General features: G+C 42.4%; 1 protein-coding gene across 3 annotated transcripts in view; it reads left to right on the forward strand.

Moving 5' to 3' along the window:
• ISA3 (isoamylase 3) overlaps nucleotides 1–25505 on the forward strand; it is a 264204-nt gene that overhangs the window by 25684 nt on the left and 213015 nt on the right. For 2 of the 3 annotated variants that reach the window (XM_087662417.1, XM_087662418.1), the window contains exons 2-5: nucleotides 16511–16562; nucleotides 16636–16713; nucleotides 17180–17301; nucleotides 18191–18284. In XM_087662417.1, the coding sequence (XP_087518543.1) occupies nucleotides 16511–16562; nucleotides 16636–16713; nucleotides 17180–17301; nucleotides 18191–18284 (346 nt within the window). Of the gene's footprint in view, nucleotides 1–16510; nucleotides 16563–16635; nucleotides 16714–17179; nucleotides 17302–18190; nucleotides 18285–24617; nucleotides 24775–25505 lie in introns of those variants that run through there. The other variant, XM_087662419.1, reaches the window with a different exon arrangement.

The raw sequence follows: 25505 nt of genomic DNA on the forward strand, positions 1-25505 counted from the left end.
CTAATGCACCAGCTACCTTTATGAAGCTGATGAATAGTGTTTTACGGGCCTATCTAGGACATTTTGTAGTAGTCTTCTTGGATGATATCTTGATCTTTAGTAAATCAAGAGAAGAACATTTGGAACACTTACAATTAGTATTCCAACTGTTAAGAACACATTCCCTTTATGCAAAGAAAACTAAATGTGAATTCTTTGCATAAGAGGTCAAATATTTGAGGCATATTATCTCGAAAGAGGGAATCAAAATGGATCCAGAGAAAGTTAGGGCAATTATTGAATGGCCATCTCCAAGGAACCTGGAAGAGCTGCAGATCTTCCTAGGTTTATCTGGATTTTATCGTAGATTCATTCGAGATTATGCCAAAATAGCTGTTCCAATGACAGACCAACTTAAAGGGAAAGGAAAGAGCTTTAATTGGGGAACAGACCAAAATGAAAGTTTTCAAAAACTTAAAAGTAACTATTGCTACAGCTCCAGTATTATTAATAGTGGATCCCAATAAACCATTTGTGGTTGAAACTGATGCCAGTGATAAGGCGATAGGCGCGGTCTTATTACAAGAAGGTCGACCAGTTGCTTTTGAAAGCAAGAAATTAGACCGTGCAAAATAGAATTATTCTGTTTATGAGAGGGAGCTGTATGCGATAGTACATGCAATGAAGAAATGGAGGCACTATTTGTACGGTGCCAAACTTTTGATTTTATCGGATCATGAAAGCATTAAGTGGTTTAATGATCAACCGGATTTATACGGGCGTAAAGCCAGATGGGCCGAACTCCTCCAAGAGTTCGACTATGAGATAAGATATAGAAAAGGAAAGTATAATATAGTAGCTGATGCACTTAGCAGAATGCCCATCATTAATGAATTGAGTTTTACTCAGTTCACTTCCAACTTGCTTGAATCTTTAAAAGGGAAATGCCAGGTTGATTCGGCATATTCCAACATATGGAAAGCAATAAAAAATGGGGACCCAAATGAAAGTGCTTCTACTGAAGAAGGAATATTTGAGGATGTTCAACAAGGAAATGGAGCATCAGGGGTTGCTCAAACCGGATTCAAGTGGAAGAATTTTACCATTGATAATGGTTATTTACCCTACAAGGGTAGGGTATGTGTCTCGAAAAATACAGAAATAAGGCGCCAGATACTCTTTGAGTGTCATGATACCCCTAGCGCGGGACATCCAAGAGTTAATAAGACTTGTAGTCTTATTAAATGGCAGTTCTATTGGCCTGGAATGAATAAGGACGTCCTTGACTATGTGGTCAAATGTAATAAATGCCAGGTTAATAAAGCTGAAAGATTGAAAATGGGAGGACTTCTCCATCCACTAGAGATTCCTTCGGGAAAATGGGAGAGTATCTCCATGGATTTTATTGTTGCTTTACCCAGAACACAGAGGGGGCACGACTCTGTGTGGGTGATTGTGGATAGGTTAACCAAAATGGCTAGGTTCATTCCAACTTCAACTGATGTTAAAACACCAGAATTGGCTAGATTGTTCGTAGAGAACATATACCGATTGTATGGCCTTCCGGCAAATATAATTTCTGATCGGGATAGAAAATTTGATAGTCAATTTTAGCGTGCGGTATTTAGGAAGTTGGATACTAAACTTAACATGAGTACTGCGGATCACCCGCAAACTGATGGGCAAACTGAAAGGGTTAACCAAATCCTTGAAGATATGCTTAGGGCATATGTAAGTAAAAGGCAAACTAATTGGGAAGAGTATCTACCGATAGCAGAGTTTGCATATAATAGTGCCAAGCACTCTTCCACTGGATATAGTCCATTTATGTTAATGTATGGGTTTCAGCCCAGAGCTCCTTATGCAGTCAGGAAAAGGTTCAGATAGCTAAAGATTTTTTGGAGGATATGAATAGTATGTTAAAATTTGCTCAAGAAAATATTAAAAAAGCTCAAAATCGAGCTAGAGCATATGCAGATCCTCACCGAAGAGACATCTCCTTTAAAGAAGGAGAATTGGTTTATCTTAAGGTGCCTGAACAAACTAAAACTATGAAAAAGGGACAATGTCCAAAGCTTTCACCGAGGTATTGTGGTCCTTTCATAATACTTAAAAAGGTGGGAGAACTGGCTTACAAGCTCCAACTACTTGCTGGTAGTAAAATACATCCAATTTTTCATGTAAGTAAGCTAAGGAAGAAGCTGGGTGATTTGGATAATCTAATCTTAAATGATAACATTGAGGAGCTATTAAATGACAAATCTAATCCACATGAACCAGAAAGAATATTAAATGTTCGTAATAGACGAACAAGGAATACTATTTATCAAGAATGTTTGGTTAAGTGGAAAGATTGTTCAGTAGATAGCTCAACATGGGAGCGAGTAAGTACTTTAAAGAAAAGGTTTCCCAATTTACAGTTAGACCTTCCAAGTATCGTTTTCGAGGACGAAACCGATTCTTAAGGGGAAGGAAATGTTATATTTATACACTTTGTGATACACTACTCAACTTTAAAGAGGATTCATGTGCATTCGGTCATCATGTTCTTATCACTACACTTTGGTTACTGTTGATCTTTTCTCAATGTGCTTTCTTTAATGCTTTGAACTCATGCAATCCATGTGAGTTTGCATTTTTTGGCATACTTTTATCCTTGAAGATCCCTTGCCTTTCTTCATCTTCTTTGTATCTCCTTCATCATGGCTCCTCTCGCGTCTCCTCCACACAGTCAGCATCTAAACATTATTTACTCATATACAAATGTTATACTGGAGACTTGCTGTGTTGAGATTCAAATGTTGGTATAGATGCTATATCTTGGTGCTCCAGATGTTCAAATTTCAAAGAGGGGTGATATATCGAATAAGAAGACAAAGTCTCAATGCTATTATTGTGGCAGGAAGGGACACTTCTAGAAGGACTATAGGACATTAGCAGGTTTACGAAAGAACCAAGCACGACCTATGGCAAAGGATGACAACTCTCTCGGCGAGTCTTCCTCATTTCCAAGTTCGTGTTTAGGCTCTAGCTATGTGGCCCTAGCAATAGCTACAAGGGCCTCCCTTCCAGGTTGCTAGTACAAGTGATGCATGATATCTCTCACGACTCTCCAGTGCCAAAGAGGGAGTGTGAGAGGGTGGTGAGGTCCGGTAATTGTGCCTCATCCATACAAGTATACGGGTGCACAGGATCGAGAGAGGGGTTTCCATGACATATTGATTGAAGTCTAGTAGATTAACAAATCTTGAAGCTCGGATTAACATCTAAGTTCATGATGGGTGGGCTGGTATTTGATAGAGAGCAAGATTGACTCGTAGTCTGAGCTCACATGAGGGGACACTTTGGCAGTCTACTAGGGAATCCATGGTCACATATGTTCAAAGGCATTTTTTACACAATGGTCTTGTATGCTACTGCGAGACATTAATGACAAATATTGAGAGATGCTATGATTCTTCTCTGCTTTCAGGAGTTGGTACGATCAACATTGACCTCAGATTCTCTCCGAGGCATCTCAGTGGTGGACTGGCCACTCCCTACCTGGATATCTATGGTTCTCTTCTAGTGGTTATTTTGTATGAACTTTGATGGGTTCTTATCATTGTATCATTATATTGTACCAGATTACCCATGATTTGAGAGAGTGTTTTAGTCGATATGTCAATTCATGTATGGGTTTGTGCATGTCAAAGTGGGCTGGCCACATTATAGATATTTTAGGCATTTTATATTTGTCATTTTCATGGTGTTTGAGGCATTTAATGCTAGCCGACCAGCATTCAATGTTGGCCAACCTAATTTCATTTATGGCATGGATTTGGCCTATATATTCTGGTCACTCTGTCCTCTAGTGTCATTCACCACCTATAGGTTCCAATGGAGAGAGGGAGCCAATGTTGGTGCCTTCATAGCAATGATGTTGAGCTCGGAAATTCATTCCTGCTGATTAGCCACTTAAATAGCCCCAAAACAAGCTTAATTTAATGAAAACCCTAAAACCGGAAGTAGTTCGAGAGAGTTCAATGAAACCCTAATTTGGGAGGGTCCATCTTCATCTATAAATAGACAGGCTGCCCCCATTCAGTCCAATCCCTTCTTGTGCACGCTTCTCACCCATGAGTATAGATTTCAGCCATTAGTCCACACACACTTGGTTGTCCAATCCCAGTGACTGTTGTCACATCTTCCCTTTGCTATATTTGCACCTCCAATGTGTAGGCGACAACTGGCATCCCATCTCCCTTGTTAAGCGATAGCATCTACAGCTTGCACCTCCAATGTGTAGGCGACAACTGGCATCCCATCTCCCTTGTTAAGCGATAGCATCTACAGCTTGCATTTGGTGTCCTCCACATTAGGCAATAATTCCTCCATCAAGCGATAGCTCCTTCACATTAGGTGATAGTTGCCAACCCTCTTCCTCACCTATCTAGCCTGTGTTTGGTGCTCTAGGCCTTCCTAACATCCACATTTGGTGCATCCTCTACATCCTACACTCCGACTTGTGGTCATAGACTTGGGATCCATCTGTGGTGGATGTCACTCTTTGACACATTGCTCTGCCCTTGGGCACACTAAACACTCTTACATTCAGTTACAACATTCATTCACTTCAAAGTTGTGTCCTTTCTCTCCCTTTTTCTGTTTGTGTTTGAGTTTCTATTTTTTAGTTTTGCTCTCCTGAGGAGACACTATGGACTCAGCGAGGAAGACAACATTCCACCTTGACCCTCACCATCACCCTCTATGTTTACACCATAGTTACCTAGAATGGGGAATGGGAATGGGAACGGAAACGGGACCCCTTGGAACGGACGGGGGGAACGTCCAAGGTGGGGGAACGGGAAGGAGGGGAGCGGCACATGTCTTAAGTGCCCCAAATATGCATTGCATGACGCAAGGTGCCCCAAAGAATGTCCCTCTAATTGCCCCAATATCCCTCAATGCTCCAAATTGACCCAAATGTCCCAAAATTGACTCGATTACCCCCATAGCTCCAAATTGCTCTGAATTTCCCCAATTATCCTAGTTTCTCTTGAAATTAGACAATATAAATGGATGACTACCTTGGAATTGAGAATAGGCTGAAATTTGATTGTGATTTGTAAGAGTTCATAATGCATCAAATTTGAACCTTGCATGGACTCTTGATTGGGTTGTCTTGACACTTTGAATCTTCAATGAGAGAGAGAGAGAGAAAGAAAGAAAGTTATATTAACGTCTACAAGAGGCCAAGTTGGCCTATGAGACCAAAAGGTTACATACAAAATGTTTGGGATGTTTTCCAAGTCCCAGTAAAGCTACTATCTGGTGTTATGGTGAACTAGGTGAGTAGGTACAAGATGGCATACAAACTCAATACAATCTAGATGCACTTCAAGTGCTGTGTGGAACTACACATGGAGCGTGGTTATCTTAAGATGTCTTGCATGGGCTTGTCTAGCATGGAGAGGTTGAAGCGGTGGGGTATGGCTCCCCAGTGGCGCTGTAGTATTCGTTGTATCTGTAGGTGATGTCTCTTGTGGGGGCGTGGGCCCGCTGGGTGTGGGCGGTGAGCTTTGTCTTTCTCTATAGCTCTATCCAAGGTGACTCCTTGGGGTGGGGCCACTGGTCGGTTGGCTGTAGTCCTCGTTGTAGAGGGGGTGGCTGAGGGTCTGTAGAACTCTTGGAGGGTGCGTTGCTGTGTGTTCCCGGATGTTTGGTCCCAAACCCGTAGAAGGTGGTCCCTATGTCGGCGTAGCTCCAGGAGGAAGAGCCCGAGGCATTTCTGGTCGGGGAAGTCTAGTGTTTGGGAGAGTGGTCCAAATCCCTCCTTGAAGAGACAGTGGAAGCAGCCTCTGATCTCGTAGTATGTCGGGCATCTACATATATAGTGTTCTTCTGTCTTTGGCTCCAGCTGGCAGAGTTGGCAGATCTTGTCCTCTGGGGAAAGAGAGTCCGCTCCGTATTTGCCTCTCGATCCGTAGCTGGTGTGATAATGTACAGAGTTGCCCGATGGCACTTTGGACCCCGTGGGACAGGTGTACATCCATGTATCTCGGGTGTATAGTGAAGCCATCATGTGTGAGGCGTAGGATGTGCTCTCGGTAGGACATCTTCTTCCCCAAATCCTCGGCCGGTAACACCCATGTTCTGGTTGTGTGCAGCTGAATAATATCCGGCCTAATGACGCGGTTCAGCTCCTCCCGGCTAATCTTCAGGTGGGGGCAGTCCGGACTATATTGTAGGGGGGGGGAGAGAGAGAGAGAGAGAGAGAGAGAGAGAGAGAGAGAGAGAGAGAGAGAGAGAGAGAGAGAGAGAGAGAGAAGAAAAGAAAGTTATATTAACGTCTACAACAGGCCAAGTTGGCCTATGAGACCAAAATGTTGCATACAAATGTCTGGGAGATTTCAAAAGTCCCAGTGAAGCTAACATTTATGCTATGTTGAACTAAATTGAGTAGGTACAAAATGGTATCTGGACTAGATACAATCTAGAGGTACTCCCAGTGCAATGTGGAACTGCTCCTGGGGTGTTCATCCTAAGATGTCCCGCATGGGTCGGTCTAGCATGGAGAGGCTAAAGCGGCGGGGCAGGGCCCTCCGATGGCGGCGTAGTATCCCTTGTATCTTCGACCAGTGTCTTCTGCGGGGACGGGGGCCGGCGGGGCGTGGTCGCCGGGCTTTACCTCTCGCTGTGGCTATTTCTAAGGTGGTCCTCGGGGGCCGGGAGGCCGGTTGGGCTGGTGGGGCCTCGGTGGTGGGGAGGGTAGCTGGTATTTGGTAGAAGTCGTTGAGTGTGCGTTGGTTGGTGGCTCCTTGTCTTTGCTCCGTGGTTCGTAGGAGGTGGTCTCTGTGGCGTCGTATTTCCAGTAGAAAGAGCCCCAGGCATCTCTGGTCTTTGAATTCCATCACCTTGGAGAGTGGTCCGAATCCTTCGCTGAATAGGCAGTGGAAGCGTCCCCGGATTTCGTAGTAGAGATATAGAGAGAGAGAGAGAGAGAGAGAGAGAGAGAGAGAGAGAGAGAGAGAGAGAGAGAGAGAGAGAGAGAGAGAGAGAGAGAGAGAGAGAGAGAGAGAGAGAGAGAGAGAGAGAGAGAGAGAGAGAGAGAAAGAGAGATTAATGTCTACATAAGGCCAATGTGGCCTATGAGACAAAATCCAAAGTACATCCATGTCTAATGTCATCCCATCAGTAAGGAAAAGATAACATTACAAATAAGTGGGTGGCCTATGAAACAATACTAAAAATAACTATACGATGGGACTATACTAGGGTTGAACCATGTGTAGTGTTGTTCCATCGATGGAAAAGAAAAGGAAAGGAAAGGAGAACCAGATCTGATAGAACCCTGTACAAAAGTGTGGTGGGGACTATGGGCTATAGCTGATCTCAAGTTCTGCACATGATCTCAGCTATGATGCGGTCCCTAGCTGCTTCATTGATATGCCTGGTGGTGAGTCTGCGGTGTCTCGTGATAATGGCTCTAATCCGATTGTGGTGTGGCCTTCTCGGACGTGGTCCTAGTAGATGGGGCCGTCGTGCTTGACGAAAGGAAATGGCTCTATCCAATGTGACTCCATGGTGTGGCCTGTAAGGTGTTTGGCGGGGTGGCTTTGTCTCTGCTAGGCTGGTAGTGTCAGTAGGGTCGGCTCTGTAGAAGAAGTCTGTTACTGCTCTCTGCGTGTGTCCCTCTGGGTGAGCTGACCTCCTGTCTCGTAGTAGTGCAGTTCAGCGCCTCTCGAGCTCCAAGAGGAAGAGACCTAGGCAATGATGCTACGAAGGGGTCCAAGTCCATCACGAAAGAGGTAGTGGTACTGTCCTCGTATGCCATAGTATACTGTGCATCTGCATATGTAGTGCTCCTCTGTCTCAGGCTCTCGATCGCAAAGTTGGCAAGTCCTATCCTCTGCTAGGGTATTTTTCCATCTGCCTGTTTCCATCTGAAGCCTATGTGAGGAGGTGCAAATCTGTTTGATAGCAACCCGTACGCTATGGGAGAGATGGGTGTCCATATATGCTAGCTGAATAGTGAATCCATCATCAAAGAGACACAAGAAATGACTCCTGTAGAACTCCATCGTCAATCCTAGAGGGAGTGGTGGATGGATCCATGTCCTTGCTGTCTCAATCCTCAAGATGTCAGCTCTGATCACTTGGTTCAATCGGCTGAGAGAAAGTGTAGGGCAGTCAAGGCTATAATCCAAAGGTGAAAGACAGTCAATATCCAAACCATGTAGGCTCATCCAATAGTTGTCTAGATGAGGTTAGTGCCAATCTAGAGTATCTATGGCGTGGAAGTTCCCATAGTCTGTGCCAAAGGTCACTGCCCTCTTGAAGAGTGCCTTTGTAACTATAGGTGCTGCCCCTAGCTCTGCTTTGACAATGGGATGTGGGGTGGAGGGCTTACTTCTAATCATACGTGCTATCATCATGATCAATGGCCTTTCCATGCTATCCCAACCATCATAATAATCCCTCTCTACTCCAATCTAATCAGTGAGTAGGCTAAGACGCCTGTGGTACAAGCTGCAACCCCATACCTCTACTCCATATAGTAATGTAGGTGTGACTAGGGTGTCAAACAACTAGAGTTTGGTGCAGGGCTCCTGGAACTGTATGTGAGCACATTGACTCTCGAGTGCCCCTAGTGTTGCGTATCCATGTGCTAGACGTGTCTCTGATGCCCCTCTCAACGAAAAACGTGGGCTAGAGAAGGTGACTCCCAAATAGACATATTCCCTCACATGCTCCAGTATGTCTCCCCCAAATGTGAACTGGTACATAGATCTAGTCACCCATGTTGCTGAAGTATTGAAAACCATGGTTTTGGTCTTCCCAAGGTTCACAGTGAGGTCTTTATCTCTACAGAAGATGTGCAAAGTGTCTAGATGGCACTACAATTCCTCCAGTGAATTTGAAATGAGAACAATATCATCTGCATACAGTAATATCGGTATCAACACCCTTGCCAGGTTGGCTCCAGCTCCTCCTCCTCGGTCTGTAATCACACACTTCATCTATGTATAGACCAAACAATGTGGGTGAAAGTGGACATCCTTGTTTCACTCCTATGGTACTGTCAATCCTCTCTGATAGCCCCCCAGGTGCTCGTACATGACCTGTCATTGCCTCATATAATGCATAGACAGCCCATCATATACCCTTTGGTACTCTAATGTCCTGCAATCTCTGCACGATGTGTGTACGAGGCACTGTATCAAAAGCTTTGCGAAAGTCTACAAAGCAATAATAGATGCTCGTCTTGAGTTCGACCCTCCTTAATAATGGCTCTAAGTGTGAGAATATGGTCCAGCGTAGTATATCCTCGTCTGAAACCTGCCTATCCTTGTGCTCTCTTGCCTTGCATTTCAGGCCACTCAACTGAGTTCATGTTCCAATATAGAACCATATATCTTGGCCAGAGTATGACCAATCATGATAGTCCTGTAGTTGCTAGGAATCGGGGGATCACCACTTTTAAATAGCGGAATTATAGTATTGTCTGACCAATTCATAGGGAAACCTTCACATACTGCTCTATTGAACATATGTGCTAATATGGGTGCTAATATGTCACAAGCATGTGAGAAATGTTCTGCTACTAGTCCATCTTCATCGTGTGCCCTCCCATTTTGTAATCTATAAATTGCATCCCTAGCCATTTTCCATGTGAAGAATGACCACTGTGTTGGCCTACAAGCTTGTGGGGGTTGCATAGGTGACTGTCCTGGCAGATCATACAGCTGTCTCCCATAGTCCAGCCAAGCATCTGGTGATGTAATTTGTATGGGGGGCTGTCTTTCATGAAATATCTTCCATGCGCTTTTGCTATCCCACCCCAAAAATAGCAGATATATCTTTGCTTCTGCTTTCGCTAAGTAGTCTCGTTTCTTCTTCCGCATAAGGCGTTTGAAGAACGCCTTTGCTTGGCGATGTGTCTGAGTGCCTAGCTCCACTTTCCTCTGTAAGCGAGCTCGAGTAACTCTACACTCATCATCATACTAGCTATTTTAGGGAGCAGTAGATTGTGTGGGTCTACATCGGGGCAAGGTGTGTGGGAATGCATACATGGCTGATCCATGTATGGCCTCTGCTAAATCCCTTGTACATTCTTCCAACGATCTACTAAAGTCCAATGTATGTAGATTGGTCTACAGAGAACCATTGTAGATGTGTGAGGCGTCTTCTGTAAAGTAGTATTTGGGATGTCTAGGGAGGCATAGTGTTTCATGTTTCATATGTACACAAGAGAGCATGAGTGTCAAAATCGCATGATCTGTTGCTATGCCAATTGGTCTCTTAGATATCTTAAAGTTTTGGATGTCTGGTATCAATGCTGGTGAGCCTATCAAGTAGTCCACAGTACTTGCCCCTCCTTTGTGATTCCACATGTCAAATTGTCAGATCTTGGCCATTGTGGCAAACCATTAAAAATGGCTAGTCTATGTGCACTTCCCAAAGTCAATAGGTGTGCCCCGTAGGTACTCACTTCTTTATCTTGGGCTCTCTTGCGTAGGCCTATTTCATCTATGTCGATCTCTTCGAACATGGCATTATCATGCATATAAAAGTCACTCTGTCTATCTCCATTGTGTGCATTGAAATCTCCTACTAATAGTATGTCCCCAATGCTAGCATATCTCATGATATCCTCATAAAGTACATCATCAAAGGGTGATCCATCTTGTGGCATAGGTAGAATTTGCAGGAGGAAAGTAGCATATTGCGATGAATATATCCCATGGTCTTCCTGCATGTATCCTAATCCATAAATATCGTGCATCATAATCTCTTTTCATTACTTGCACTATTTCTTTGAGGTCTTCTCAGTATAGTATGGCCACACCTCCAAAAACCCTAGCGCTTCCTGGTTTTCTAGTTGCTAGATAAAATGCACTTTCCCACTTGTATCCCCGCACGTCGGGTAGTCAGCTGTCTTTACATTGGTGTGTTTCTATGGTTTACACCTATACCAAATATTCCAAATTTCATTAACCTCACAAAGAAAGAGTTTGAGGAGTACCTACCCAACAAGTATGGACCAGAAGACATCCCTTCTTCCAATTTTGCTACTCTTTCCAGACAGGTTGGTTAGGCTGGCCACCTTTTTCATCATGGAGGTGTTGGGTGTAAAGGTCCTTTACGCGCTCTCGTGTGTATATATTACTTCACACATGTGAACTCACCCTAGCGGGTGTAAGTGTACCGTACCCTAAGTATAAATACATTCTTTTATTCTTTGTGTGTACCACACTGGTACACATCTATCTGTCGGCCCACTCTCACTCTATCTCACTGTTCAACACTGTTGAGTTCTGGGTCATTGAGCTCCTCGATTAATGTGCCTACTCTTAGCTCTCTTTCTCTATCTGCTTCCGTTTCGACTCTGCTTCCATTTCGACTCTACAAGATGGTATCAGAGCTGCCATGGTTCTAGCAGGCCACGTGCAGTAGTCGCTAGCTGCAAGCGTGACAGGGTAGCAATAGCTGTCCGACTCAGGTTACATTCATGAGTGGTACAGGCGTAACAATCTGGGGACTGTTGAAGAGCGGGCAACTGGTCAACAACACACGAGGGAGCAAACAATTGACGGTGACCAGCGTGACAGGCGCAGGACCAGCAGCAGGGTCGGGTACAGTCGACGGATAGATGACCAATGACGGATTGAGGACCAGGGAGACTGGCGATTGCGGCATGTTGGGCGACTGGAGGAGGCGTGCGTCAGACACATGCATGAAGGGCAATAGGGTGTCGGGAAGCATGGACGATGGGCAAGTCAACGCCCCCAATACTTTTTTTCCTTAAAATCAGAAATTTTCAATCTGATTTATTTCCCCCTCTTCCGGGTGTTCACGTGAGCAAGCACACAGCTCGAATCTGTGCAAATTTCCCCCTTCAAATTTGGGGCTTTTCCCAGATTTGGTGCCTGACACATATTTTAGGGACTTTTGAACCATAAATTGCAAACATTGAGTACACAGGCCTCAGAAATTTTGGGGATTCTCAAATGCAAGTGAAATTTTTGCTTGGCTGAGCCAATTTCTTGGAAATTGTGCACTCTTGGACCCCGAAATTTGGGGCTTTTGCAGAAATTGTGAAATTTCTGCAACATTAGCTTGTACTTGATGCTTGGGAAGATGTATTTACGCAATTGGAGCAGATTCATTGTAGAAATTTTGGGGCTTTTCACATTGGGGATGTATTTTTTGAGTCGTTTTGAGACTGGACAATGAAATTTGCAGCAGATTCACTGCTGAGTGGGAGTCTTTTGAGTTTTGGATGTTTCAAATGTTGAAAAAAGGGCAGTTTTTCTTAGTACATGTATTGCTGAATACTCATTATGCAGTGAAACAGTGGTAAATAGAGCATTTGGGTCATTGCATTTGGGAATTTTGGTGATGTATTATTGAAGTGGGAGTTGTCTTTAATGCAAATGTATCAGCTTTGATTCATGTATATGCTGTAATCAATACTTGAGACTGAAATTGCAGCTAAACATTTGCTTCTTGGACACCTTGGAAGTACAAGAGTGTGTACTTGCTGTTTCAATTCAGCAACCTTGCTATTGGCTGAAAGCATTCAGCCCTTTATTGCAGTTGTATATTGCTGAAGATGGTTGGCACTGCATCTACGTTTGACACAGAGAATCTCTTTGAGATTCATAAATTTGATGGCAATGGCTTTGATCTTTGGAAAGATCATATGCGGAGTATTGTCTGTCTAAAGGATTGTGATGAGACTTTGTTAGATGAGGATTGGGCTAAAATCAATAAAAAGGCAATCACTTACATTAAAATGGCCGTCATAGATGATATCTTGGTTGATATAAAGGGGCTTGATATTACCTATGTAGTTTGGGAGAAACTCAAGGCTACTTATGAGAATACAACTTTTTCAATCAGGTACATCTCATGCGGAAGTTGGTGAACTTGAAGCTTGATGAGTCCGAGCCTGCCTCAGAGCATTTGAGTGCTTTCACTAGTATTTTGAGTCAGTTACAGGATGCAAGTTTGCCAGCTTTTGATCCTAAATTGAGGGCTTTCTTCTTGCTCATGACCTTGCCCGATTCATGGGAAGCGTTGGTTGTGTCGTTGAGCAATAACCCCAACTTGACATTTGATGGTGCGCGTGGTTCTATTCTAAATGAAGAGATTAGACGCGAGGCAAGTGGGGAAAACAGTGGATCAACCTACAATGTAAGAGGAAGAATTGAAAAAAGATTAATGCTGCAAATAAAAATAAAAATCTTAGCAAAAGCAAGGAAAAATAGCAAGATGTAACTTGTTATCAATGTGGTCGCAAAGGACATAAAAAGCCTGGTTGTAGGTACTTTAAAAAGGAACAAGAATGCAAGAAGTAGGCTAATCCAAAAGGCAAAAAGAATGACGAGGATGGCAGCTCTACCCCTAAAGAGACGGAAAAAACAAATGTGGTATCTAGTGTTGTTATTGAGGAAATAGAATAGAATAGAGATGCTGATTTGCTGGTTGCATTTTCAGATCCTCTTGCTGTGATAGTGGAGGACATGTATATCACTAAAACAGATGTGATAGATGCTTTGTTATCAGCTCATGATGGTTTGTCACAATCGTGGATTGACAGCGGTGCTTCTTTTCATGTAACTCCATCTCTGGAGTGTTTTTCTACTTACGTAGAAAGTAAACTTGGAAAAGTCTACCTTGGCAACAATCATGTATGTGATATTTAAGGAATGGGGACCATACACCTGGCTCTAGAAAATGGTCAAGAATTTATTTTTCATGATGTTAGGTATGTACCTGGCATCAAGAAGAGCTTGCTTTCTGTTGGGTAGCTAGACAACAAAGGTTACTTCACTACTTTTGGTGGTGGTATGTGGAAAATACAGAAATGATCTATGCTAGTCACTAGAGGTGGTAAAAAGGGGACTTTGTATTATCTCTACTCAAGGCACTTCCTGGAAAGTTTGTTGCAGTTGCTGAAGTACAGTCGCACATGGAGTTATGGCACAAGCGTCTTGGACATATGAGCCAAAAGGGTTTGCAGTCACTCTCTTCACTTGAAAGAGTTGATGTGAAAAACTCAAAGCTTGACTTTTGTGATGATTATGTTCTTGGTAAACATGTAAAGAGTCCATACTCTTATGGAGCCTCTAGGAAGGCATGTATCTTGGATTTAGTCCATTCTGATGTTTGCACCATGCCAATAAAAACTCATATAGTGGTTTTTGTTATTTTATGTCTTTTATTGATGACGATTCTAGGAGACTATGGGTCTACTTGATTGGCGATACTCTACCATATTTGAACATTCAGACATTGTCTATCTCTTGAATTGAAGCTAGGAGAGCTTTCTATCACAAATTTCTCTACAATGAGGGATTAGATCAACACGATGGAGGAGATTTGGGATGAGCATATATCCCTTGGTAAGGACATTCTTTTGGAGGACTTAGCTATGACACTTATCTACATCTTTTGTCATTGACATATGGTGTGTTTTACACTAGTCTTCTCATCTCTCGTACATGGGACACTATCACTTGGGAGGAGCCAGTCCCATTGGTGCTTGAGTAAGATGTGCATCATAGGGAGACAGATTTTGGTGGAGCTAGTGCATGTAATTGTGCTTTTATGGCATCGTTTATAGGTAAAGGATAAGCCAAGTAGAAGAAAGGGAAGCATAAGAAATTGGAGTTATCTATAGACTTTGATACTAATTTTGAGGAGAAGTGTAGAGGATATTTTGAGTGTTCTCATTGTAGAAAGATCTTGTACTCCAAGAAGAAGTGCTAGAAGAAATACCCTCACTTTCGTCTAGGAGCGAGCGGTGGATCTACATTGGAGCCTTTGTCTACGTCTTACTTTGATATTGACTATTACCACGGAGTTTGTGTTTCTTCACATTCATCAAGTGGCATTTATTCACCTTGTGCAGGCTGCAATGCAGCCATTGCCACTCATTAGTGTGATCTAGATACATTCTTCATCCTCATTTGTGTTTGCAGCTGCTGATTGCAAGTAGAGGCTGCTTGCTACGATTCGAGATTTGTTAGAGTATTATACACTCTCCAATCCATCTTTGCCCCAGTCCATTTTGAGACACGGAGGCTCAAGGTTTCGTATTTGCTCTTACTGCCTTGAGCATTGATTCATTCTTCATTATCTTGGAGTTGCTCTTCACCTTTGAGTTCTATTGTTTATCACTTTGTGTACATGTGTATATTTTCTGTGTTTGAGCATTTCTTTATGCTCCTCTTGTTTCCCAACTGCCTAGATTGACCCAAAAATTAGAATAGTCTCTCCTAGCCTTGCATGGCATTTGTTCCCACTAAATGCTGAACTCAATCTCTAGAAACGTATTTCTTGCCCATTTTAACTTAGGAAATTGAAAAATACTTGGCCTTGCCCAAGTATTAGCCATTTTGTAGCCTCAATTTTAAAATTTTAAGCCCTATGAACTTGAGAGTGTTGAAACTTCGAGAAACCTTAGTCTAAGTCATTAAGTGCAAACCTTAGTCCAAGACAATAAATGATCTAATTCTCTAATCCCCATGTCACAAAAAGTCGTTCCCAAGGGCCCATTCAATATCTTTGTCGAAGATATGTCCCCAAGTACTCACTAGCATCTATCCACAATAACTTTTGCCAATGCCCCCCATTGTCGAAGTTAGGATTTGCTTGTCATTGTAACTTACATCTAACTTAATCTCAAATCTGCACAACTTCATTATCCCAAGAGCATTAACTTAAAAATTCATGAGCCCATGATAGACCTCCCCTTTGAAACCTTGCAATCACCTTGATTGCATTACAATGAGATAAAGACATTAGTTACCATTGGAAATATATGTGGCATCACAATCAAACAACATTTATAGCTAGTGCTTAACCATTCTCATGCCCTTTGGATGCTGAAATTTTGAATCAGCAAAACCAAGTCGCAATCCACACACATGAATTATAACTGTTGATCATCATCTGTTTTTCAATTTCCTAAAAATAACGCATCTCCATTCACATCTATTTTATCAGCACCACAATTCCCATTCACATCTATTCTGTCAAGACCACAATTTCCAATCCCACCCATCCCACCATAGTCAACTTGATTCTCTTCTATCACTTCCATTCTTCTCTAGTGATAGGGCAACATGATCATAAGTCCTCCATTTGACAATTGGACAATTTAAATCTGATTCTGCATGTGGACATAGATGCACTAAGGATGGGCCACGCTGTGTTCAATTATCCATCATGCATGAGACTACCTAAGACACTGACTTATCAACTCCTCATCCATGACAAACATACACAATTTGAATGTGGAGACATGGTGTAGAGTGCAACTGTTGTTTTTTGATGAAGCCACAATTGGGATGTGCCATATACATGTATTTCTAATAGCCCTTCCAGTTGTGCTGGATGTATAGATGTGTGCAATGGCTATTGAAGGTGACAGTTTTCAATGCTTGTGTGCTGCTCAGGTCCTATTGTTATTTTCTGTTTATGTGTGCATTTCAATATGCTGAATCATAATGGCGGGGCTGCATTCTTCTTTATGCAGCTTACGACAACTGACAAGGAATATTTTTCATCCCATGGGAAAATTGAGAACGGTATCTTACGACCATGTTATTTCTGTAGATTTAGAACATGAACTATTTCATATTGTACTTTTATCAATCACAGGTCTCCAGTATGACCGACCTTGGAACACAGTCTGACCTCGTGCGAGATGATATCGAAGCTGAAGAGGACATTAATCAGGTGCACGGTTGAACTGTACGGTTGAATTGGTCTATGCCAAGAAATCCAACACTCAATTGCAATTAATATAAAAGAGGGGTTGGGAGAAAGTAGATAAGGTCCCTTATGAGCCAAAGAATAGCTAATGCCAACAATTTTTGGAGCTGATCACGAGAATGATAAAGGAATAATCATGGCTGGCTATGCAAACAATGATCTATGATTGCATTATCTTATGTTCTATAAAAGTAGACATAATCATTTTTGGCATTGAATACCTTGTCATTCATTTTTGCAATGGTAGCTAAAGCTTCAGTAATTCTATATTTTCTGTAGAAAGTCACCTATTGTAGTTCCCTCAAGTTGATGAGGATAACCTCACTTGAAGTTGATTTTGCTGATATCAAGTCTTGAAGTGGAAAATCGTTTAGAGAAATTGAGTAGGGATCTTTGAGGTCTAATTTGACTTTTGATTCTGATGATTCAGCCCGAAGCATTGCATTCGAGGGTGTCTTCTGGACAACCTTCTCCACTTGGTGCTTCTACCTCTGGTAACGGTGTCAATTTTGCGCTGTTCTCACAGCATGCAACAACTGTCACTCTCTGCTTGTAAGTTTTCATGCTTGATGTTGTATTAAAGTTGTCTACTAGCAAGAGATATCAACTTTTGTGCAGTGAGTACTGTCAGAACAGAGATCATTGTTTGTGTATCGAAATCTGAACTCCAACAAGACGGAAAATGAAAGTCAAAATGGAAATGCATACATACTTGATTTTTTCACCATGGTCAACGTAACCTTTGAATTCTAGAATGCTGGAAGGCAATTGTGTCAGACCTTTTGAGTGGTAGCAGGATTGCCATATTGGCAATTTCAAGAACCTTCACATTTGCAAAAAATTTCTTGCATTGGAAGTACATTTTGCAGTAGAGCTTGTGCTGCTCCATGGGCAGTCTATGCCCCTTTTTACTTTCAATTGTCTGTGCCTGACAACCGATTCCCTCAGGGCAGGCTGCCACACTTCAGCCTAGGTCCTGTTTTATGAGATTTTTACCTGACTACTTGTGCCTTTAGGTTCTAGTTCATTTACCTGTCTATGGGCAACCCTTTGAGCATTGCTGCTATTTTGTCGACCCTGGTTCTCAGTCAATCTTCATTCTGGTCAATCACTTTCTTGTACTGGTTTGTGTGTGTGTACTGCTGTCTATGATTGTCACTTGTCAATACTGCCTGCTCAAGATTCCAACTCAACCATCATAACCACATAGACCATCTTAGCTCCATTTGTATAATCTGATGGCAGATGGTGATGGTCTTCCATCATGTATCTCTGTCTACTTGGGTTGTATATGAAAAGGGATCTACACTTATGCAAAATTGATATCAGAATTTCCTCACAAGACATCTATAATTGTACAAAAATATTTCCTCACAAGTATCTTTTTGGACCTTGTTGTAACAATTGTAAACCTTTCTACTGCCACAAATTCCCTGTCCAGGTACCTATCGTCTCAACGGACTGAACAACCTGTTGAAATTATGCTTGATCCTAAAGCAAACAAGACTGGAAATATATGGCACGTTTGTATTGAGGTATTAACTTTACCTTAGGAAACACACTTTTTCTATTTCAGTGTAATTTGCCAGTAACTTTTGTTTTATTGCATTTTGGAAGAAAATCTATGTCATTTAAAAAATGTTGTTATCAAGCGGTTGCTTCTTTCTCCTAATGTTTTGGAATTCATGAATTCATTGAAATATACAATTTTCTATTTTCATCACTAGATAGACCTTGGTGTTTGAATAAGGTTAAAAGGAAAAAGATGATTTTTCTAGCCTTCAAATTCTAAAAATCAAGTACCACGTGGAACGTTTTTGCAAGAGTTTCTTGTACACAATGAGATTGTTAGACAGTGCCATCATTGAGGGCTATCTTAAACACATTATAGTGTCATGTTGTATGCCACTTTGTTTGAATAATTTGTTGAAGGACAGGGGATTCTCATGAAATGCAGCTATGAAGCAGGCTTGCCAAATGCTCACTTTGATATTGAACCACTAGTTCCTTCAAGTCTCAAATAAATTTAAAGAACCAAAATTTTGAGTTCTCATGTATCCAATTTGGACACGACTTCTTGATGTTAGGTTGCTTGAAAGCATCTTGACATGCAACAGGGTCCCTATCAAAACCAAGCCATGTATCAATTGCCAAGCTCCTATGCGCTATCGGCCATAGGAAGAGAGAGATCTTTCTAGATATGAGACCGTCATGTAGTCTTCTCCAAAAGTCCAATGAGAAGGGTTTGGGATATCTTGTCTATGACAGTGAGATGTGGTTACTGGCTTTGCTCTAATCCTACTCATCTATATCCTTCTCTCTAGCTTGCCAGTGTAGCTAAGGAAAGCTGCATTACATGGTTGGATGGGTCTCTCCCAATCCATTCTCTTGGATCTTGATGTAAGCTTTGTATTGGACTCCTTTGATAGAGCCAGTCTCTCTACCCAATCAAGTGAGTGGGTTCAGCCCTTCAATCAATATACCGTCTCCTCTCCCGTTGTGCCACTACTTTGATTGCCTGTCTCAAGTGACCTATGAACCTTACCTGATACAAGTCCTCTATTTTAAGCTGGCTATCACCCTTCACCATGAAAGTGAATATCCTACATCTGCTAGTCATGATGACCCTATGTAGGATTGTCCCCTTTGGAGAAGAGGCCCTTCTAGGATTGAGAGGTAGCTGTATCCATCCTTCACTAAGGAATAAAACTCTTTGTCATTGTCTCTACCATAATAGTGGTATCTCTGAGACCATATAGGCTCTACCTTTGGATCTCCTAAAATAGCTCGTGAAAAGAAATCCCCTCTCTCATTGAAAAAGTGGCTTGCATGAAGGATCTTTCCTAAAAAAGACAAGTCCTTTGTCCAAGACTATGGTTAGACTTTGATCTTAGGTAGTGATTGTAGAGAAGAGGTTGCCTCCTCTTCTTTTTAATTGTGGTTGTAAGTGATGAAGGCTAGATGAGACATATCTCTAGGCATTGATGATGACACTTGCAAATCTGACCTCAAAACTCCTCCCTAGGTCTCTAGTCTTGATCTCTTGAAAAATCGAGTGGATGCTATGTCGCCATGGTCCTCCAATTGAAGCTGTAGTAGATTGTAACCTGGATGATAATAGTTTCTTCCAAGGCTCCTTATTTGGAAGAAGCGTTGAGCTAAAAAAGATGCATTACACATTACATCCTCATTGACTCATTAAAACAACCCCAAATTCAAAGATGACCAAAGTTTTTGTGTCGCTTAAGCCAAAACCCTAATTTTAGGAGGTTTCACATCTATAAATAGGAGGTTGCCCCTACCCCTTAGGTCATCCCATTTCATCCTTTTTTGCAAGTCACATTAGTCTTCATAACCTCTTTACACAAGTTCACATTTGGAGGAGACATAGTGGAGCATGTGAGGGAATACGTCTATTTGGGAGTCACCTTCTCTGGCCCACGATTTACGTGGAGAGGGGCATTAGAGGCACGTTTGTCTCGAGGCTATGCAGCACTAGGGGCACTCGAGAGTCAATGTGCTAACACACAATTCCAAGAGCCTTGCACCAAACTAATGGCTGTTTGACACCCTAGTCACACCTGCACTACTATATGGAGCAGAGGTATGGGGCTACAGCTTGTACCATAGGCATCTCAGCCCACTCACTTATCAAACTAGAACAAAGAGAGATTATTATGATGGCTGGGATAGCATGGAAAGGTCATTGATTATGATAATAGCACATATGATTAGGATTAAGCCCTCCACCCCACATCCCATTGTCAGAGTAGAGTGGGGGGAAGCACCTATAGCCATGGAGGCACTCTTTAGGGCATTGACCTTTTGGCATAGGTTATGGGATCTCCCACGTCATAGATACTCTAGATTAGCACTAACTTCATCTAGACAACTAGCAGCAGAGGGTGAGAAGAACTGTTTGTTTTCATAGATGACTATCTGGATGAGCCTACTTGGTTTGGATATTGACCGCCTTCAAGCTTTTGACTATAGCCCAATCAGAGCTAAACCAGGTGATCAAAGTTGATATCTTGAGGACTGATACAGCCAGGACATGGATCCATCCACCACTCCCTCTAGGATCAAGGATGGAGTTCTACTTGAGTTACTTCTTTATGTCTATGTGATGATGGATTCACTATTTGGCCAACATACATGGACACCCATCTCTCCCACAGCGTATGGGCTGCTATCGGAGAGATTTGTATCTCCTCTCATAGGCTATCGATGGAGACAGGTAGATGGAGAGATACTCCAGTAGAGGATAGGGCTTGCTATCTTTTTGGTTGAGAGCTTGGAATAGAGGAGCATTACATATGCAGATGTATAGCACTATGATATGAGAGGGCGGTATCACTGTCTCTTCCATGATCGTTTTGGAGCTTTTTGTCATGTCATGGAGTACGAGGACCATAGATGCCTAGGCCTTTTCCTTCTAGAGCTTCAGAGGCATTGCGCAATACTATTGTGAGACAGGAGGCCACCTCACCTAGAGTGACCCACATAGAGAGCAGTGACATATTTTTTTCACAAACCCAACCCTACAAACACTACTAGCCTTGCAAAGACAAAGCCACCCCGCTAGACACCTCTCATTCCACGCCGTGGAGTCAGATTGGATAGAGCCATCTCACTTCATCAATCACGACGATGCTGTCTAACAGGACCACTTTTGAGGCCACACCACAGGCGGCGGATTAGAGCCATTATTAGGAGACACTGAGACTCGCCGCCAGGTATATTAGCAGAGTAGTTAGGGACTGCATCATATTTGAGATCATGTGCAGACCTTGAGATTAGCTACAACCTATAGTCACCGCTAGGCATATTAGTAGAGCAGTTAGGGATTGCATTATATTTGAGATCATGTGCAGACCTTAAGATCAGCTATAGCCTAGAGTCTCCACCACATTTTTTTGTATATAGTTATGTGAGATTTGGGTTTTCTTTTCTTTCTACTAATGAGAGAATGCCTGATATCTTTCTACTCTAGCATACTTCCATCGTACGTGGCCCTGCATGATGTAAGCAGGCAGCAGGGGCACATCACTGTAGGTAGGCAAGCAGGTAGGCGAATGGCGCACAGGCTGCCAAAGGTCCTTCCTTGGTTCTCTCTCTCTCTCTCTCTCTCTCTCTCTCTCTCTCTTTCTCTCTCTCCGGATCGCACCCCCATGCAACAGAAGGAACGTAGGAAGCAATACAATAAGCGAAAGAAATCTAGTGACAACACTTTAAAGGATGCATAGGGATGTGCGACCCATGGGAGCTGCACGCTTGTGAAGGTGTTGTTTTGGAATTGCAGAGGGTTTTCATGGCATAAAGGTGAAAGCATTAATGCTATGGTTGGTGATGTTGACATTGTGTTCCTTGCCGAGACATGGGAGCGGGAGACATGTAGAATTCCGGATATCCCAGGGTACTTAATTCATAGCGCATATCAGCCACATGTAGGAAAAAGAGGGCAAGGAGGAGCTGCATGCATATACAAATGTCATTTGGAAGGAATGATTGATGTATGTAAAGTAGACTGACATAAGTGGTACATATGGATTATGCTCAAGCACACTATACCGATGTACATTGCGCGATGTTATATTCCACATAAGGAGTCCCCCTTCTATGCACGACATGAAGTGGATTCGCAAGAACCTTTTGAAGATTTGAGTATGGATGCATGCACATATATGCAACAAGGACATGTGATGGTCTTAGGTGCTTAGATGCGCATATTGGACATGTGCAATTTCAGCCCATAGTGTGTGATGAGCTAGACAAGGAAGAGGTTGTGGATGTAGATGCATGTTGGTGTAGATAGTGTGAGGATACAGACATTAACGCTCATGGACGTGCTTTGATGGATATGGTTAATGGATTGCACATGCTGATATTGAATGGTATGAATTGTTTCCTTGATATTGAAGGATACACGTGCTACTCAACTAGTGGAGGTTCGAGTGCGGTAGACTATGCAATGGTATACATGAATGATTTAGCATGATTAGAGAGTTCTAGTTAGGTGGAAAACATCCAGAATCGGATCATGTAGCTTTGGGCTTGACACTTGATATTTGCCACCATGTAGAACATGCAGGGGACATAGTAGTGTTGGTGCATTCCATATTGACATAGACAAGAAACAAGCATATGCTGGTCACCAAGTGAGGCGGAAAAACGATATAATACTCTCACGCGTAAAAAGCGACGATGATATGTAGTGGCCAAAGAAAGTGAAGATACTAGGGAGTTTGAGAAATGTCCAAGGCAAGCATGGAGAAAATTGCAAACCAAACGATCAAATGTTATGGGGGATTTTACAAATGGCGATATGCTATCGTATGTTACAGAACTTTACATGTATAAAGGGGTACAACCCATCAAATGTGATGTACGTACCCGGCCATCTAGTGCTCTGTCCACTTTAGAAACATTGGAGGCAGCCCTCAACGAGATGGCTAATGGAAAAGCACGTGATACTTTGCAATTGAATGCGGAGATGTTGAAATGGACAACAAAGGAGATGAAACTGTTTATGTTGCATGTGATACATCATGCTTTTGCATATGGTTTTCCCTAAGAATGGTAGGAAAATTGGATACAACCATTGTATAAGGGGGGAGATTGCAATTTGCTCCAAACTACCGCACTATTATGGTTAGTTCAACCATGGCAAAGCTATTCAGCACTATCCTGGAAATGCAATTGAGTAAATGGGCAGAAAGTAATAACAAACGAGCTTATGGACAAGCAGGTTTTCGCCCTGGTCATAATACCATAGACCATTTGGTTACTTTATGTGTGCTTATGGATGAGAGTCGGCTTGAGGGAGCAACCTTGTATTGCTATTTTGTGGATTTTAAAAAGGCTTTTGACATTGTACCAAGGGTTGGCTTATGGCAACGAATGTAAGAATTAGGGGTCCCAAATGATCTATGCATGGGAATTTACAGGATATATCAATGAGTGGTTTGCCGCCTCAGAGGTCGCAACGGGCTGTCACAAGTATTTGAGAGTAATATGGGAGTTAAACAAGGTTGCCTACTCTCCCTTACATTATTTGGTTTATACATTGATAAGCTAGAGGAAATACTTCTCATGGCTATGAATGAAGAGGAAGCCAAAAGCCCGCATATTGGTATGTTTGCCATCTTGCTTCTGCTTTATGCAGATGATGTGGTCTTCTTTACATATACTGGGGAACGTTGTCGCACAGAATAATACGCGCGGGGTTTGTGAATGTCGCTCGTCATAGGAATGCTAAGCGAGATGAAGGGAACTCAAGATGGATGTAAACTTTTTGTACAAGTTGAAGACCTTAATAAGAAGTAGTTTGATTGTTGTTCATTGGAAGCATAGTATGGTAGAGAGATCACCTGTACTTCTTTCGAGTTACCTTTTAAAATTCAAAGATTCTTGTCTTCAAGAGAGGAAATATAGGCATGGATAAGCATTAAAATGGATGATTGAGGATGTTAATACATAAGGGAATCCATGACATCAAGGATACAAAGTTAAGCTCAAGAAGATTTAAGAAGGAGATAAGCTTTCTTATGATACTAGAGGAGCATATGAATTGGGCCTTCAAGTATTGCATCAAATGGCTAGGTGGAAGGGTTTTTTTCAGGAAATTTACGAGCCTCAAGATGAAGCTCATAAGGGGCACAATAGAGAAAAATATTGCTTGTGGGTTTGATAGGCAAATAGTAAGGCAAAAGGTCTACATTTTGTCCCAAACACACGGGACGAAGGCCGCACCCAAACTGATGGAAGTCATTCTCACAATAGACATATAGAAGAAGTTAACGTTGTCCTTTTTGCTGAAATAATTGATGAAGATGGAGGAAGAGCTGCAACGAACATCTCACTGAAATTGTCCATATCCTCAAAATATGCCATAGCCGTAGGACATCATCAAATCGTCTCTTCCACATGTATCTCTCCAGCTAAAAGTCGCAAAACTTAATGCTGAGATGCTCATCGGCGGCGAGCATGAGCTGGATGATCGACTCCTTCAAAGAGAGAACTATGGTGATTGTTTCGTCTTGCGAAGAGCAATCTCGGTTTGTCAGTGAGACAAACTGCGCTCCAGATTTCGTCTGTCCAGAATTACAAAGGGAAACCAAAGCTGAAGATGATGGCATGAGCTTGTCGACAGGCTATGAAATATTGTCTTTGGAACGTTAACCATGGTTGTAGGTGCTTGTTCTCCTCTGCAGGTCGAGTTGTGAGAGACGAGAGAAGCGATGAGTCCCGCCGAGGACTCGACGCCGAAGCTTGAACTTCAAATTTCCATGTTGATTATTGTTGACAATCACCTCCTCTCTCATCGGCCTCATCACCTTCACGTTCATGTCGTTTCGTCGCTACAGCTTGTCTTCGTCTTTGTTAACTTCAGCTTCTCCTTCCTTCGTCCCTGTTGTCGTCAACTTTAACTCGTTGTCACTTCTCTCCCCTTAGCTACATCTATTGTTGTCGAGCCATGCTAGTCTTGTCATCGTCTTTGCTGCATCACCTCCGTCGCTTTCCTCCTTCGTCGTAGTAGGCAAGTTGATCCTTCATTGACATTGCTTCGATTTCCTTTGTCTTCAATAGCACAGCTCGTTTTTCCCCCTCTCCTTTATATAATCAATGCTGTGCCATCTGGAAAGCTCATAGATCAATTTATCGCATGGCTTCCTCTAATTTGGATACTAGCTTTCTTAAGCTTTTATGATAATACACTTTTTCCAATTGTCATCGGTTATGTCAGCCGCCTTGTT

The sequence above is a fragment of the Lygodium microphyllum genome, chromosome 22, assembly GCF_053477565.2.
Source record: "Lygodium microphyllum isolate KBCC chromosome 22, Lygodium_microphyllum_v1.1.10, whole genome shotgun sequence".
NCBI classification, from domain to species: domain Eukaryota; kingdom Viridiplantae; phylum Streptophyta; class Polypodiopsida; order Schizaeales; family Lygodiaceae; genus Lygodium; species Lygodium microphyllum.